Below are 17,956 nucleotides of genomic sequence, written 5' to 3'. Positions count from 1 at the left end.
TTCACCCCTAATACTTTACTGCAGGTATTTAAAACCTGAGTTCTTCTGTTTTATTTTTAAAGAAGCAAACCAACAAATCAATGAAAAGGTTCAAATGGATTCTATATAGGCCTTATAAAATGCCACCATCAGAGTCCAATCAATATTAAACTTCGTTAATTTTCACTGACAATAAAGTCTTTGTTGGCCTGTCCAATATAGTCTTTCAGTATTTTAATTAAAATATAATTTATTATCAATAACAGTACCTATGTACTTAACTTTCAACTAATTCGATCTGGTGGTTGTCAACCATAGTACCTAGAACTAAAACTTGCTTTCGCCACAGGATAATGCGCATCTCCTTTGTTTTCTCTGTGTTCAGATGTAGATCAGCCTAATCCACACCAATTTGTAAAATACTCCACAACAGGTCCATGTTCTCCCTCCTCACCAACCAACAAACTTACAATAATGATGTAATCCGCACACTAGAATGTACCATTTTTTAAAGGGACTGCGGCACTCATTTGTGTAAAGGATGTAAAGGAGAGGAGAAAGAACACACCCTTGTGGTGAGCCCATAGATACTTTTTTAAAAGTACATTAAACATTTTACACATTTTTATATGCTGAATCTAAAAATACACAAGATATTGTTTAATCAAAGTTTAAAAATCCTAAAGCTTTCCTGCTTCAAATTAGATTTTGAATTGTGGTTTCAGATTTTTGAAGCCTACTGTGTGTTTTTGTTGAATGTCAACATTGTGTATATGATTAGAAATTACATTCAACAGTATAGCAAAATAGAAGAGAGTCTGTGTGACTTTTACACTGAAAGAACATATTGTACTGCTTTTTATTTGACAGATTCAGCTGTAGGGCATTTTTGCTGATGTTAAACATATATTTTTGATTTTTGTATCATTTCAATATATTAAAAGTGGTGTTGTATGAATGTTGTTTTGAAGTCACTAGTATTGAAGGGATTTATTTCAAGGGAGAACGCACACTAATAAATTTGTTTTGCTCGTTAGTTTTTTGATACTGAATGGCACTTTTTCGGATGGCTGGATGTTCATTATTACAAATGTAACCGAATTAATTATAGTTGATTATTTTGTGATTTATTTTTTTTTTCTTGTTTTTTTGGAATGTCAATAACATATAAATCTTAAAACAAAGTCCCACCAATATCTCACTGTATTTTTCTGAGGTAAAAGATTGCTTTCAATAAAAGATTAAAACATCAAAGTGTAATTTGACAAATGGTTTTTAACAGTGACCAGATGCTCCAGATTTTCTTTCTGACGATATGAAGAAAAAAAATCAGGTATTATCCCAAGCCACATCTGATCCTATTAGTGAAATCTGATATGTCTGCGTGACGGTCACAGGCCTCAAAAACAAACCGTCTGAATCATGGAGAACATCGCTAAAACTGAGCATACCATGACGGCTCAGCCGACCATCTTTCCTCGCGTGGGCTACAGTATACTTTCATACCTCATGTTCATAAACACCACTCTCTCCGTCTTCAATAACTTACTAGTGATCGCTGTAATGGTGAAGAACCTGCATTTCCTGAACGCGATGACCGTTATTATCCTCAGTTTGGCGGTTTCTGATCTTCTCATCGCCACCTGTGGATCTGCCATCGTCACCGTCACCAACTATGAGGGAAGTTTCTTTTTAGGCGACGCGTTTTGTGTTTTTCAAGGTTTCGCTGTGAACTACTTTGGTGAGTATTATATTATATTATATTATATTATATTATATTATATTATATTATATTATATTATATCATATCATATCATATCATATTATATCATATCATATTATATTATATTATATCATATTATATCATATCATATATTATATTATATCATATTATATTATATTATATTATATCATATTATATTATATTATATAAGTAAAAGTACATATTTTTATTTATGCTATGTGCTTTTAAATGTTGATCCTTGGCTTTTTCTGTTAGTGGTTCTTTAATCAAAAAATGATAATTTTTAAATATATATATATATATATATATATATATATATATTTTTTTTTTTTTTTTTTTTTTTTGCTTAATTTTAGTTTTTAAATTATATTGTAGCATATATTGTCCTGTCTGTCTAATTATTTATTATTTAGCCATGTTTGTAAAGCACTGGTCAATATTCATGCTGTTTAAAGGTGCTTTATAAATAAAGTTGACCTTGACCTAAAAAAAAAGTGTAATATGTATTCATAATAATACATACATTTTTATTTTAAACATCAAATTATTGGCTTTTAACCAAGACTGTTCTGTTTTATTGTGCAGAGGCAATGAAAATGTGATGAAAAATAGTAATTAATAACATTTTAACCCTAGTTTTGTAATATAATTAAATAATACATTTTATAATATAAAATAGTGAATTATAAATATTTCTAATATTAATTCGATGCAATTTATATATTAGTAAATTATTTGATTTATGCTGGAGTATTTCTGTTTTATTTTATTTTTATTATTGTGCAGATGCAAAGAAAATGCGAGGAAAAAAGAGTCATTAATAACATTTTAACCTTAATTTTATAATATAATTAAATAATACATTTTAAAATGCTAATACTGATACAAAATATTTCTAATATAAATATGACACATTTTTAAATCTACAATTGGATTAATTTTGCAGTATTCAGATTTGTAAAGTTGAAATTTTCTAAGCTTGTGAAAAATGGTGAATATTAATAACATTATTAATTATAATTATACTTAAACATTATATATTTTTAGTGTTTCTCTGGGGGGAAAAAGTTTAATTCTTAGCTCTTGTAATAACCATGTAAAAGACTAGTGAAAATCATGAAATTGATAGCTTTTTTATTCCTTTATAGTATTATTTTATATAAATGTGTGTGATTAATATTTTTTAACACCGAATAATTCGATTTTTCATTTTAAAATCTGTATTTAGTTTAAATAAAAAAAAACTAATTTAAAATCTGTATAATCATGGATGTTTAATAATCATTTATTACAATATGTATATGTGTGTATATAATTATATTTTTTATCATATTATTGTTTAAATTATAATAATAAATTACTTGTATTTTATTAAACAAATAATAGCTCTACTAAAACCAATAAACTACAACGAATCAATAAAATATAATTTAAATATAGATTAACCTCCTGATTTCAAAGCAGAGGAAGCTAACAAACACATTCATTTTCCCAACTTTATATACAGCAACTTTTTTATTTTATAAATTTTTTTTTTTCATAAACCTCACATACAACGCAAAAAAATAGTGTCACTTTCCTTGTATTTTGTTCTAGGCCTGGTGTCTTTGTGCACCCTCACTCTGCTGGCGTACGAGCGCTATAACGTGGTCTGTAAACCGATGGCGGGCTTCAAACTGAACGTGTGGAGGAGCTGTCAGGGTCTGCTGTTGGTCTGGCTCTACTGCCTCTTCTGGGCCGTGGCTCCTCTGCTGGGCTGGAGCTCATATGGGCCCGAAGGCGTCCAAACGTCCTGCTCTTTGGGCTGGGAAGAGAGATCCTGGAGAAACTACAGTTATCTGATCCTCTACACGCTCATGTGCTTCATCCTGCCTACTGCCATCATCACATACTGTTATAGTAACGTGCTTCTGGCTATGAGGAAGGTAACATTTACTCCAGGTCTCAAACTCAATTCCTGGAGGGCCGCAGCTCTGCACAGTTTTGCTCCAACCCTAATAAAACACAACTGATCCAAATAATCAAGGTGTTCAAGTCTACCAGAGACTATTAGGCAGATGTGATTTGGAGGTGGTTGGAGCTACACTGCACATAGATAAATACACTAGATATCGCATACGGACACTGAGGATGCGTCAATAGCGCCGCCACATTTGTACAGTGCTCCCAAGACAAAAGTCATTCAACCGCACTAGTCAAGACTAAAGCCAATGTGAAGATGCTGGACTTTAGCGATGTGTACAGGTGTAGTAATGAGCAAACAATGGAAACGAAGGACAAATGCAGAACATTTTATAGGTAAAATCTATTTTTTATGATTTTGTATGTAACTTTTGTGCTAAATAAATATTACAATACAGTCTCTTACAGCGCTGACCACAAGGCAAAGTAGCAACAACTCCCACTAAATACTAGGCTTGAATAAATTTGTTGAATAAAATCAGCAAACAATGTAAATTAAATATGACAACAAGATGCTGCGATGCTAAAAAAATTGCTCCCTCCGTTAGAAATAGAAGTGAAAGCAGGAGAGGGGGTTTGTTTCAGGACACAGATTAGATCAAATTGAACAGGGAGGGAGGATAATACATTTCTATGCACACATACACATACACATGCTCTTTGTCGGCAATGCCCATGTGGTCACTTATCCATCGACGTAGAAAAGTGACTGACCACCGGGAAACCTCCTGATCATAGATATATGTATAAATGTTTACATATGGCTCTGTATGGCCAGTCCTCCACTGCACCTTAGTCCCACATGAATTTCAAAGGAGCGCTACCCTGTACTAAAATGGTGGCTCTATTGACGCATTCCTTCCTATAGACCAGTGTTTTCCAACCCTGTTCCTGAAGGCACACCAGCAGTCCACATTTTCAACCTCTCCCTAATCAAACACACCTGAATCATCTTATTATAACATCAGAAGAGACTCCAAAACCTTGAAGTTAATGGGTCAGAAAAGGGAGACATCCAATATGTGTACTGATGGTGTGCCTCCAGGAACAGGGTTGGGAAACACTGCTATAGACAACAACAGCGTAGGCAACATCTAATGTAAGTATCTATAAACTGTGCAGAGATGCTACACTCCAGGAGTTGAGTTTGAGATATCTGCTCTAAGTAATGGTAATGATAGTTTTAAAATGCATGTAAAAGTCCTCACAGCATTGATAACCTGAAACTTGTCTATAGCACTTGTTCACTGCTGCTCTTATAGTTGTGTAAATTGCTTCCTTGTCCTCATTTGTAAGTCGCTTTGGATAAAAGCGTCTGCTAAATGACTAAATGTAAATGATTACAACACTGTAAAAATGCTAGATAGCTCACAATTGATTTGTGTTGAGACAACATGAAGGAATTAAGTTAATGTCATAGTTTTTACAAATTTCAGTAGATTGGAACTTCAAACAATTAAGTTGTCCCCAAAAGATCTCAAGAATTGTGTTGTTTCAGCTCATTTGAAATAAGTAGTGAAATATGGCCCTAAGGAAAGATACAGTGGGATATTATGGAATTAATTCCTCACTTTTATTTTTTTCAGATTTTATTTTACTAATGAATGATACAAATTAAAGCTTAAAATTACTGCTGCTTATGTTTGAATTATAAAATACAATTAAATTATAAGCTCATACAAGATTTGTGAGTGATTGACTTGAAATTGTGGTAATTTTGAGAAAATTGGCAATTATAAGAGGAAAAAAGTTGAACTGTTCCTACAACTTCGTTTAAGTGAGAAATTATGAGATGACGTTTAGTTAGCAAGAAAATAAATCAGAATGGCAAGCACTCACAAATGAGATTGTGGACCACAAAAAACTTGTGTCTTGTGTTGCATGGGTGTTTTTGTGGGAATAAACAAAAATATAGTATATGAGTAAAGATTATACATTTTTTTTCATGCCAAAAATGATTTGAATATCAAGTAAAGATCAGTTTCCATGACTGCAAATATACAAAAGTTCATTTTTCTGGACAACTATAAAGGCACTTTTCTCAATATTTATTATTAGTTGTTGTTGTTGTTGTTGTTTTTTAACCCTCAGATTCCAGATCTTCAAATGGTTGTATCTTGGTCTAAAAGTTTCCTAACAAGCATATAGCAAGCTTATATATTCAAATTATTTAAATACCATTTTGAAAAAACCAAATGATACTTATGACTGGTTTTGTGATCTAGGGTTACAAATAAAATTGCAAATGTGACAAAAAACAAACAAACAAGCAAGAATTAATTGTGAGAAAAAGTTTCAAATGTCAAACCGCTTCAAAAAGCAGCAAATGACAAAATTGTTCAACCTTTTAAAACTTTTTTTTGCCCTCAAAAGAAGGAAAAAAACTTATTTAAACTATTGGGGCCATTATGCAACTCCAGTTTTAAAATGCAACAAAAAAGAATAACAAGACAAAATTGAGTTTTAAAATCTTTTCCTTTTTTTTACGTTGTTGATTTGATATTGATTCTCAAAAGCCAAGAATATTTTTTTCAATATTCATATTAATTGCATGCATTTAAAATAGAGAGGTTGGTTCGGTTTTAATGAACCCATGCGTACCTGAAATTAAAACCAGTTACAATTCAACCACTTTAAATTTTCATTTGTGAATTCACCATTAGCATTCTCCATTTACAGAAATATCAGTGACGCTTATAACAAATCAGTCATTTCAAATCAAATCAGGACATCTGAATTAATACCCAAAAAGTGACAAAACTATAGCGTGTGCTTATAATAAACAGAATATCCCCATGCATTGGTGTGAATATAATCATTGTGATACACAGAAAATAATTATTCATTGGATTTACAACATTTATTTAAGGTAAGTATATTAAACAATTTATATGTGCTGAATTTAAACAAACACATTAAACTGAGTAATGTTCAACTTCATTTGTTTAACCACATATGTTAAAAAAATGTAGTAAATCCAGTGAATCGTTTTCTGTAGTGTAGTTGCCATTATAGTTATTGCTATAAATGTGCTTTTAGTGCTAAAAAATATTGGCCAAATGACTTTCCATTCTTTCAGATCAACAAAAGCATTGAAAGTCAGGGAGGAAAGAACTGTGCTGAGGACAATGTGCACGTGGTGCGAATGGTTCTGGCCATGATCATCGCCTTCTTCGTCTGCTGGCTGCCGTACACCGCCATCTCTGTGCTTGTCGTGGTGAATCCAGAGATCTCCATCCCTCCTCTGATCGCCACCATGCCCATGTACTTCGCCAAAACCAGCCCCGTCTACAATCCCATCATCTACTTCCTCACTAACAAACGGGTCTGTTTTACTCTTGGTGTTTGAGTACGGTGAGGTTTAAAGCTGGTGTGAAATCAAAATGTGCAATGTTAATTTTTTCTAACGCACATTGTTAGTCAGTAGTGAACAAATAATCCACTGAAAAAAGGTTCGTTTGGGTAATCTTCAATCAAAATCTGACCATTTGCTTCTGCATTTAGAGGAGCGGTTCATCTCTGTTGATGTTAGATTGACAGCTTCAGCCTCAATATTCTTAACCACGCCCCTTTTACCTTTTGTTTGCTATGAGGGAATGCAAAAAAGAAAGCCCCGCCCCCTACTTAATATGCCACTTCAGTTCGAAGTGCATCAACATTCTGAAATAAAAGTCTCAGTCATTGTCTGATATATGTTTGTCCAGTTTCGAGAATCTTCTCTGGAGGTCCTGTCCTGCGGTCGATACATTTCTCGTGAAACTGGTGGTCCGTTAATGGGATCATCAATGCAGAGGAGCCAAAGCAGGGTGAATCCAGTCTGATCAGAGGTCAGTCAATGTGATTTTGAAGGTCATGTTCAAACATTATGGTAATTTACCGTGTTTTATAGGGGTGTAACGGATCACGGTTGAACTTTTTTTGAACTTGTAGGGTAATCCAACATCTATAACAGTTGCAGAGAGATCGCCTCCTGTGTCATTTAAATTATGTGTATGAAAGCATTTTGGCTTCCCTATAAAATATAATGACGACGGAAAAAGTTGAGGTGGGACCTAAATTTGAAAGCACTGCATTCAAATCTGCGTTTGATCGAGAGAGATTCAGTTTTTACACTTTTTTAGTTAGTTACAAACGATTAAATAACACAGAAGTACTGGGAGAACAGTTTACAGCTCAGATATAAACATTGATGTTTATGGTAAGATCTCCGTTTAATGGAACTTGACGCTGGTGAATGTTGAAGCAATTACATTGTTTAACCAACTGGTGGCAACAAACAACCATCAAAATTAAGTCACTGAATAGGTTTTCCAGAATGATCCACCTATAATGAAACGCAAAGTTTTATGTGTAAATTGTTGAATCATTAATTGAAAATAAATATGATCTGTTGTACAAGATATTAGATTTCTTTAGTTAGCATTATCAGTAACGGTAGCAAAGAAAATTTTTCTTATTGAATATACCAAAAAATGGTCCAATCCGTGACTCAAAAACTGTAGTGTGATCCGAACTGCGAGATTTGTGATTCCTTACACCACTAGTGTATTAATTGACTGTTAAATGGGGTAGTTTGTATTACTGCTTGAAGGGATAGTTCACCCAAAAATGAAAAGTTCCTCACCATTTACTCACACTCAAGGGGTTGTAAATGTTTATGAATTTCTGTCTTCTGTTGAATACGAAACAAGATTTTCTGAATTATGCTGGAAACCAGCAGCCACTAGTAGCCATAGTAGAAATACTACAATTACCATGGAAGTAAACAATTTTTTCCCCCCTAACATTCCTGAAAATATCTTCTTTTGTGTTCAGGAGAAAGAATCTCGAACATGTTTGAAACAAAAAGAATGTGAGAGCCCAATGCAGGAATGCAATAAAGCAATGCAATTGAACATCAGCATATTACTCTACTCTTAAACCAAACCCCAAGTAATAACAACGACTCACATTCAGTATTAATCCACACAGTGGCAAAAATTGAACTGTTCTGAAAATTGATTGCGCCGCGCATGGGAGCTGCTGATAGTGGCCATCGCAAAGGAAAACAGCAGAGGATCACGAGTTCAGAAACGCATTTAAATCGGTAAAGGAAGAAGCACGCATCGCATTTTCACTGTGGTTTTGGACACAATATGTGAACAGCCCCATAAAGATTTAACCTAAGAGATACAGTGCAAGCACGGATCTATAATAGATAAGTGATTACTAGCCTCGCTAAGCGATTAAAAGTTACAACACACTATTAAACACATATTTTGCAAACTACACAAAATGAGGCAACAATTTTAATTACACTTACATGTTATGATACGGAGGAAGAAGAAACTGGTCCATATGAACGAATAGTTACTGACAAAGTCCCATACGTAATAGTCTCTGCTGCTCCTTCCTTTAATAGCAAACAGCCAATGAATCCCACGTTGCAGCGTAGGTTATTGTATAAATCATAAGAAAAATGACAGGAACTTACACAGCACACGGTTGGCTATACTGTGGTTGTGAAAATGAACCCTTTATTCCCTGCAGCCGAATTCTGTCAGTGATCGTCATCTTCGCGTCATGATCGGTCCTGTGATCCCCCTCGCTTCGCTAGGGTTTCCACGTTTACAGGATCTGGAACTACATATTTGTTGATGTACCGTATCGATGTTGATGCATTCAGGCAAAAGATCTGAACCCAACTCGATTCATTTATTCGACTCTGAGTCAACTATTTTGCTAAAGAATCAATAGTCAGTGCACTTTTAGATTTAAATCTCAGCTGGATGTTTGCATTAACTTAGAGCTGTGTTACACACTGCATGGAAGCTCATTTTAATGTGTTTCAATTTCAAATAACCTTTGTGAAAATAACAAAATACTTATTCTGATCTTTACTTATTAAAATATATAAACTCACTCAAATGTTTAAAATCTCGTGGTTTGAAGGACATTGACAAAGTATAAAGATTTTAAATAAAAATTCATCAGCTTTTTAAGGCTACATCGTTAAATAGCAGGTTGTTAATTTGCCATCAGATTCAGTTATTATCCAACAATATTTTTCATTTATAAACTGTTGTTAATCTGACTGATATTTTTTCATGGATCAAAGCATGTATGATCTTTATCATAAATGATATTCATCATTAGTAATTTAACAGGACATTTTCTAATGTACAAAAAGGACAAAATGTTATTAAATAACCAACCTGACCAGGTTAAAAAGGAGCTTAATCCCAGAAGACATCTTGCATGGAGAGTAAAACCTTTCCCAAATTAATCTCTTCATAATAAGATTACTGATCTGATCACCATGGCAACAACATCATAAACCATATGAAGGATTAAAAATGGCTTAAAGATCAGTGTTTAATATGAAAAAAAAATCTTACTTCAAAAAAACCTTTTGCAAATAATGCATTTACAACAAATAAACAAAAACCAGAAATAATATAATAATAATCCCCCTCAGTGCAGTAATTGGCATTGTCCTGGTCTGCGAGATGACATCTAGGAACCAGCAAATTGCCTAAAACAAAACCCATCCCTGGTGGCCGTGAGCCCTGCAGGGTGTTAATTGAAAAACGCAAACAAATGGAGAACCATGGTGATGATGAGGGTTTAAAATAAAAGAGCTTGATTACTACAAGCTCACAAAAAAGCAGACGACCAAAGCGAACGGTGGACGATATACATGGGAATTTAAAAAGAGATGGAATTATTCGTTATTTGACTGGAGATGAGAAGCAATTCCACTGCTTTTTGGGAACAAGTGAAGAACAACACATGGCAAGAAACTGCACAAGCCATATTTGTAGCTGTTAATTGTCTGGTTTTGCTGGTCGCTTTACATGTAGGAATCGTCGCAAACTTGTTTGTCGCTTGGGCCGTTTACCGCCAAAAGTCGCTTCAGACATCCAACAACGCTCTCCTGGTGAACCTGGCTGTAATTGACATCTGTAGATGTTCTATTGACTGCCCATTGCTGCTCAGTATTGTTGTGAGCTCTAATGATGCACGAGATCTTGGATTGCGTTTTTGCAGTGCGCAAATTGCGTCATTTTCTCTTATCTGTTGCGTTCAGTTGTTAACACTAGCATGTATTAGCGCCGAGCGATATCAAGCTATTGCAAATCCATTTAAAAATGCTGAACGGCGAAAACGGATAACTGTGTGGATTCCCTTGACCTGGCTGGTGCCGATCTCCATATCGGTCATTTGCGTGATTTTTGCGAAAGACTCGCCGGTTTATGTTCGATGCAGAGGTTTGCGGATGGAAACGTTGGATTCGTATGATACGTTCGGATTTTATATCTTAATTCCAGTCTGGTTTGTTTGCTTGACGATCATCATTGGATTTTACGGGCGTATTTTTCTTTTGGTAAAAGCGCATGAACGGAAAATATTCGACAAGGGTTCGTTGCCACCCCCAGATAAGAAGAAAGAGGATAAAAAGCAGAAGAAGGAAATGAATGCTATTTTCAAAAGTGATAATGAAAACCCACAGATAGAACCCAATCAAAAAGCATTATGTGGAGATTTGAAGCCAGTATCTGAGGAACTTCCCAAAACAACCACGACTGACTCTGTAGATGCAAACACAGCTAAGAAACTCGAAAAAGACGAACTCAACAATGAAGATCCACTGATTTTAGAAGGTATTACAGAGCCAAGCGACCATCAAAATACTTCTAAAGAAAGTTTTCCAACATTTAATGAAGACATTAGTGTGGTTGAGAAAACCTCCTTCAAAAATAGAGATGAAGACATTTCTGAAGAATCTGTAGGTGATGTGGAGCCAAACAACCATCAGAAAGTTACTCCAGAAGGTTCTCAATCATTAGATGGTGGTAAAGAACAATTTAAAAACCATCAAGTTACTACTTCTCCATTGAATTTTGAGTTAAATGCTCCAGAAGATACTACTTCTTTCCCTAATATCAAAGAAGTTTCTGAAGAAAACACTGAAGAACAATTTAAAAGCCACCAAGGTAATACTTCTCCATCAACTAATGAAGCAAATGGTACTTTAGAGTCAAATATTTTACAAGACTTTACTTCAGAAACATCTGCAAAATTAGGAAATGAAGAAAACGGTGAAGAACTATTGGAAAACAATCAAGATAGTACTTCAAAAACATTTTCTCCATCAACTGAAGAAAAAGATGGTACTTTGGAGTCAAACAATCTGCAAGACGTTACTTCAGAAACATCTCCAAAATCACACGAAGGAAGCGGTGAAGAACAATCAAAAGCCCAGCGGGATACAACCTCTGAAATGTGTCCAACATCAGGAACTGGAGAAGATGGCGCTAAAACTCCTCCAGGAGCATCAGGAGAAGCTGCTGGAGCTCCACAGCAGAAGCAGGAGGAGGAGGAGGAGATGGCCGGAGCTGTCTGCATGATGCCTTCACTCGCTCAACGGGAACGAGGAAACGCCAAGAAGGAGAGCAAACTGGCCAAGCGCTCTGGATACATCATCCTTACCTTTCTGGTCTTCTGGATCCCACTGATCACCACAGTGATTCTGAATCACTTCTATTATCGAAATGGCCAGCTAACAGTGAGTTTTGAGACAATATTAAGTATTGAACTGCGTTTTGTTTAAATGTCAGTACATTTCCAAAACTGCGTTAAACGTCTGGTTTAAGGTTCAGTTTAAAGATTAGCTCGCCTAACACCATTTATATTGTAAATTCAAATGAAAGTTAAGTTGAGATAAATGAATATTTAATATTTTGTATTGGCCATATGCACTGTTATGGTAATTACAGTTGAAATCAGAATTATTTTTTGTTTTTTAAATATTTCCCAAATGATGTTTAAGAGAGCAAGGAAATTTTCACAGTATGTCTGATAATATTTTTTCTTCTAGAGAGAGTCTTATTTGTTTTATTTCAGCTAGAAGAAAAGCAGTTTTTAATTTTTTATGAACCATTTTAAGGTCAAAATTATTAGCCCCTTTAAGCTATAGTTTTCAGATAGTCTACAGAACAAACCATCATTATACAATAACTTGCCTATTTACCCTAACCTGCCTAGTTAACCTAATTAACCTAGTTCAGCCTTTAAATGTCACTTTAAGCTGTATAAAAGTGTCTTGAAAATTATCTAATCAAATATTATTTACTGTCATCATGGCAAAGATCAAATAAATCAGTTATTAGAAATGAGTTATTAAAACTATTACGTTTATAAATGTGTTGAATAAAATCTTCTTTTCGTTAAACAAAAATTGGGGGAAAAATGAACAGGGGGGCTAATAATTCTGACTTCAACTGTATGTTAATTTCTGGACATTTTATTTATGCTTCAGAAATATAAATGAAATGATGTCTAATCTATTCAGTATTTTTTCTTCTTCTTTGGTACATAAAATACATGGATCCTTATTTAAGGATTAATTCTAAAAAATATAATTAATTAAAAAAAAATAATAATAATAATAGTACATAACATACATAATTATAATAATAATATACATTTTAAGCCTAAACTATAGATTTGCTTAAAATATCAATTTTGTTGTGTTTATAACAAGAAGAATTAGCAACTACAGCTAATAATACTACTACTAGTAGACATAGTAGTAATAATTACAATATTTTTTCTTCTTTGTTAAAAAATAATAAAATGGTTGAGGATATATTTGAAGAGTTCAGATTCAAAAACCTCTAAAAGCCATTTGATATTTTCTTCCAAAATGAGCATTTCTCTCTGAATCCTGTGTGTAGTCTCAGTAATTTTACTTTTACATTGACGAATAAGTTCTTTCCATTGCCTTATGAAGTGAAATAACAGAACATGAACATATGGAGGCTTAGAAAAATGCTCATTTTAGGAGAACATTTCTGACGGCATTTAGAGGTTTTTGCATCTGAACTCTTCATTTAAAGTCTTTGCTAAATATCTTCTGTTGGCTATTTTTATTTACTTATTTTTAAAAATAATTTAAAAATCTGCTCCCAGGTTTAATGCATGTTATCCAGTATTATATATGCAGCGATTAAACGTTTTCACTATTAACTGTGCTTTAATTCGTCACGGTTAATTAATCCTTAAGGTTTCTCAACAATGTGTTTCTGCATGGAACAAAACTGCTGCAACTAAACAAAGTTATGCCAACTGTGCGCTAGTTTAAAGTTCTGAGCTTGTACAGGGGCTAATACGCACGCATATTGGATTAACTATGGCTGAGGCGATCAACTGATGACACCTCTTTCACACCGCATGTAAAATCAGCTTACGAGCCATTCACATATCGCATCTTTGGCACACAAGTTCCTTATTTTTTTTCACTTATTTTCAAGTCCAAAGAGACATGGACTATTGTTTGTTTATTAATATTCTTTTGTGCTGTATTAATATTATTATTGTATTGTAATTACATGATTATTGTAGTACTATTTGGTTATTAAGCAGCAATAAATAACACTGTAAAATGTAAGGAGTTTTCATGTGATTTACTAAACTACTAGTTTTTTGAAATAAATGAATGGATTATAATCATGATAACCATGATTATTCCTCAGACTGTAATCGTACAACCAAAATCTATAATCGTTGCATCCCTATCCAGTATATTAAGTTACTGAGGTCCTTCTAATGTCTCTACTGTGTTTCAGATGGAGGTTTTTCGGGAGCTGGAGATTTTAACCGTGTCTTTGGTCTGCTTGACATCCATCACTAACCCCATCATCTACGCTGCGGTCAATCCTCAGTTCCGCACAGAATTTCACAATCTGAAGACCAAATGGAAAACATTTTTCATGCGCCCATAGAGGTTATGCACTATTGAAACATACTGCTGGGATCATTACAGATTTTATCCCTCAATGCCAAACAGAAACTCGCTGATTCGGATTTCCTCCAAGCTAATTTATGACAAAATATCTATGATTAATGTGCATAAATCAAATGTGAAATACAGCATTTAGGATTATGTATAATGGGAAGCATAGAAACATCTAAACACTTTATTTATTTTTTTAAAAGTTATGTTTATTGTGTTTTGATTATCCAAAAAAATGGATACAAATTTTAGTCACACATTAAAAATAGTAGAAAATGCTTTATAGACACACAAGTCATGTTTTAATATGGAGTACTTACAATAGATCAGTGCAACAGATCAAAAAGGTTTTGACCGTAAATCGTTCACTGTGCAAAATATTCAAAATAAATGCATTTATGCTGTGACCTAATCTTTATGATGTCAAACGCCAGAGACTGAGAAACACATTAGCTAAAAATGGATCCCTTGTGTAAAATAGTTCATTTGTTTCATAATAAAATAGCTGTACTATTTCAAACAGTTTAACTAAGCCAAAATACATCATTTATTGTGCATTATATGTATTTTTTAAAAATAAAATCAGTTATCATACAAAGTGTATTATTGTGTTTATAGCCCAATGTATACTTGTTTTTACACATAGGGTACATTAAGGTAAGAGTACAGTAAATTTAGTCGGAGCAGTGTTCATGTATTGTATACATGCTTAGGTCTAACTTTCCTAAGATTGATTTTTCAATTTCTCAATTCTTTGTGAATATATGGAAGGCCATTGGAGCCAAAAATATCAAGAGTCATACATAATGTTATAATCTCAACACCGCTTGAGCATGTTGAGGAGTCAGTTATTATTTTATTAACATCAAATTCTGTTCAAATAAAATTGTATGATTTAAAAAAAAACATTGTATTGTATGCTTGAATGTATTGTAAACCATTACAATATCCGTCAATGATATACATGACATTTGTAAACACATCCCATCGTACCATCAAATATTGTAATATAGTCTCATATATAAAATATTAGAATATCGTCTCAAGTACAACAAGTTTTTTGGCTTTTATGCTCATTGTTTTGTTGGCACAGTACGCCCATTTTTGGCCCATATGGCCTTCCATACACAAACGACGCACTGCTCACATGTAGTTTTTTTACTCTAAATAATTTTCCTAAAAGTGCCAATGCCAATGCTGATGTTTTACATAAGGAAATGAGATATAGGTGTACACGTTACAGATTTTTGCTCACAGTTTTTTTTTTTCCATCAGGAAAAGTTGAGTGGAAATTGTTAAGGCTCATATGGTCTTGTACCGATAAAAATCCTGTATGTGTAACAAACATTTATTATTAAACTCTTATGAGAGAGAGAGAGAGAAAGAGAAAGCAATGTTTTCCTCTCCATGTTTTTGGTGCGGAATTTCATGCGATTTGCTTCGGAATTTACACGGTCATAAAAATGTTGTACATCACTGCATTGAAATTACTTTTACATAAGCTCACTCATATCGTTTATGTGTACATACAACCTTCCAACTATCAGAATACGCACACCTGCCTTTAGGGAATTAAAAGGTAATGAAATCCTATTTTAAATGAGTTAAAAGGAATTGATCACTCATCATATTTGATGTCTTAACCACATTGTCAAATACAGTATACTTTAAAAAGCTGTGCGTTTGACTGTAACGTGCTTCTGGTTAAATTAAACAGCAAAGAAATATTAAAGATGTACCAAAAAGTAGTGCTTTACTACTTGCTTTGGTAATGCTTTACTTGAGGGGGCTGTTCATTAGATGGTCACGAAACTTTTATAATCATGACATTACACACCTCATGAATATTAATGAAATTTTAAGGATGTGTTAATAAGTGTCATTCGCTCAGTTATAAGATTTTAAATGCAAAGATGACATTGTTTGTTATGACAATTTGACATAAATACATTACAACTGTCCTTTATCTTTGTCATAACAATTTGAGATTACCAAGACAACATGACTTGTCATAAATCTGTCATAAACATGATTGTCATGATGCCATTATTATTGTGTCATGAATATCTTTCTGACCACTTTTTCCAGTGGAACAAACTGTTTTTGTCGTTGATATGACTTAAGTGTTGTAAAGTTGTTAGCTTGTACACAATAATAATTCACAATAATAATGGCTTCATGACAATCATGTTTATGACAGATTTATGACAAGTTTTGTTGTCTTGGTAATCTCAAATTGTCATGACAAAGACAAAAACAGCTTGTGTATTTGTTTATGTCAAGCGGTCATAACAAACAATGTCATATTTGCATTTAAAATCTCAAAACTAAGCGAATGACACTTGATGACAGTTGTTAGGAGCATACATGAAATCTCATTAACGTCACGATTATAAAGGTTTCATGACAGTCTTACGAACACCTCGAGTGTTACCGATGAAATTTTCATAATTGAAATACTCTAAAACACAGTGTAAGACTAAGGTTAATTTGAAACCATAACAGGGTTTTAGAATGTAAATCACCCACTGAATAGACGAAGCAATCTGTGATGGCTTTCACTCTTAACAACCAGCAGGAGACGGAGCGAAAAAATACAGCGCAAGCAGGATGAGATACACCACCACCAGAGCAGTACCTGTTCATACAAACACAAACAAAAAAGTGATACTGAGGGGTCTGTGAAATGAATTATATAAACACAAAAGTAGCTTACAAAATCATAAAGCCCTATTGTAATGTTGATTTTTACATTATATATATATTTTTTCTTTGTGCCTGCAAGACGTCCTAATAAAAATACAATTTATCCAGTAATTAGATATACTTACATTCAAATGTTTAGGGTTGTTAAGATTTCTGAGATCACTAAGTCGGTTAGGCTGTATTTATTTAATCACATATACAGTTAAATTCTGAAATAATATTACAGATTTAAAATGTTTATTCTTTATTTAAATGTATTGTTAAGTGTTATTATTTATTTAGTGTTATAATTTTAAGCATTATTACTCCAGTATTCAGTGTCACATGATCTATCAGAAAGCATTCTAATATGCAGATTCAGTGCCTAAGAAGTAATTATTATTATTATTACCAGTGATGAAACCATTATGCTGCTTGATTAGAGTGTAAAATGATATTAATTAAAATAAATATTTTTAATATATATATATTTTTTTTATCTACAGAAAGTACATCAATTTAACATTCATTTAAAATGGAATATTTTGGCAAAATTACAAAATTCATTTTCTTTTGGGCTTAGTCCCTTTATTAATCTGGGGTCGCCACAGTGGAATGAACCGCCAACTTATCCAGCACATGTTTTACACTGCGGACGCCCTTCCAGCTGCAACCCATCACTGAGAAACACCCATACACACTCACGCTCCTACACTACGGACAATTTAGTCTTCCCAATTCACCTGTACCGCATGTCTTTGGACTGTGGGGGAAACTCATCAGAGCGCAGGGAGAACATGCAAACTCCA

The 17,956-nt window shown here is 33.5% G+C and overlaps 2 protein-coding genes across 3 annotated transcripts in view; one reads left to right on the top strand and one right to left on the bottom strand.

Moving 5' to 3' along the window:
* The first annotated feature begins 1,401 nt into the window (after positions 1–1,401).
* parietopsin lies at positions 1,402–14,384 on the top strand. Its single transcript, XM_056451423.1, has 5 exons — positions 1,402–1,720; positions 3,320–3,648; positions 6,765–7,010; positions 7,390–7,512; positions 14,296–14,384. Exons 1-4 carry the CDS (start codon positions 1,402–1,404, stop codon positions 7,504–7,506), a joined length of 1,011 nt encoding a protein of 336 aa, XP_056307398.1. The 3' UTR covers positions 7,507–7,512; positions 14,296–14,384.
* The window catches only part of cax2 (cation/H+ exchanger protein 2), a 23,230-nt gene continuing 19,505 nt past the window's right edge, over positions 14,232–17,956 (bottom strand). Inside the window, exons 20-21 of one of the 2 annotated variants that reach the window (XM_056451420.1) lie at positions 16,992–17,100; positions 14,232–14,412 (exon numbers count right to left, since the gene is read on the bottom strand). In XM_056451420.1, coding sequence (XP_056307395.1) covers positions 17,027–17,100 — 74 coding nt within the window. In that variant the 3' untranslated portion in view covers positions 14,232–14,412; positions 16,992–17,026. Of the gene's footprint in view, positions 14,413–16,628; positions 17,101–17,956 lie in introns of those variants that run through there. The other variant, XM_056451418.1, reaches the window with a different exon arrangement.

This window comes from Danio aesculapii, chromosome 25 (assembly GCF_903798145.1).
Source record: "Danio aesculapii chromosome 25, fDanAes4.1, whole genome shotgun sequence".
Classification (NCBI taxonomy): Eukaryota; Metazoa; Chordata; class Actinopteri; order Cypriniformes; family Danionidae; genus Danio; species Danio aesculapii.
The sequence above is the reverse complement of the archived record's forward strand: the minus strand, read 5'-3'. Positions and strand labels throughout refer to the sequence as shown.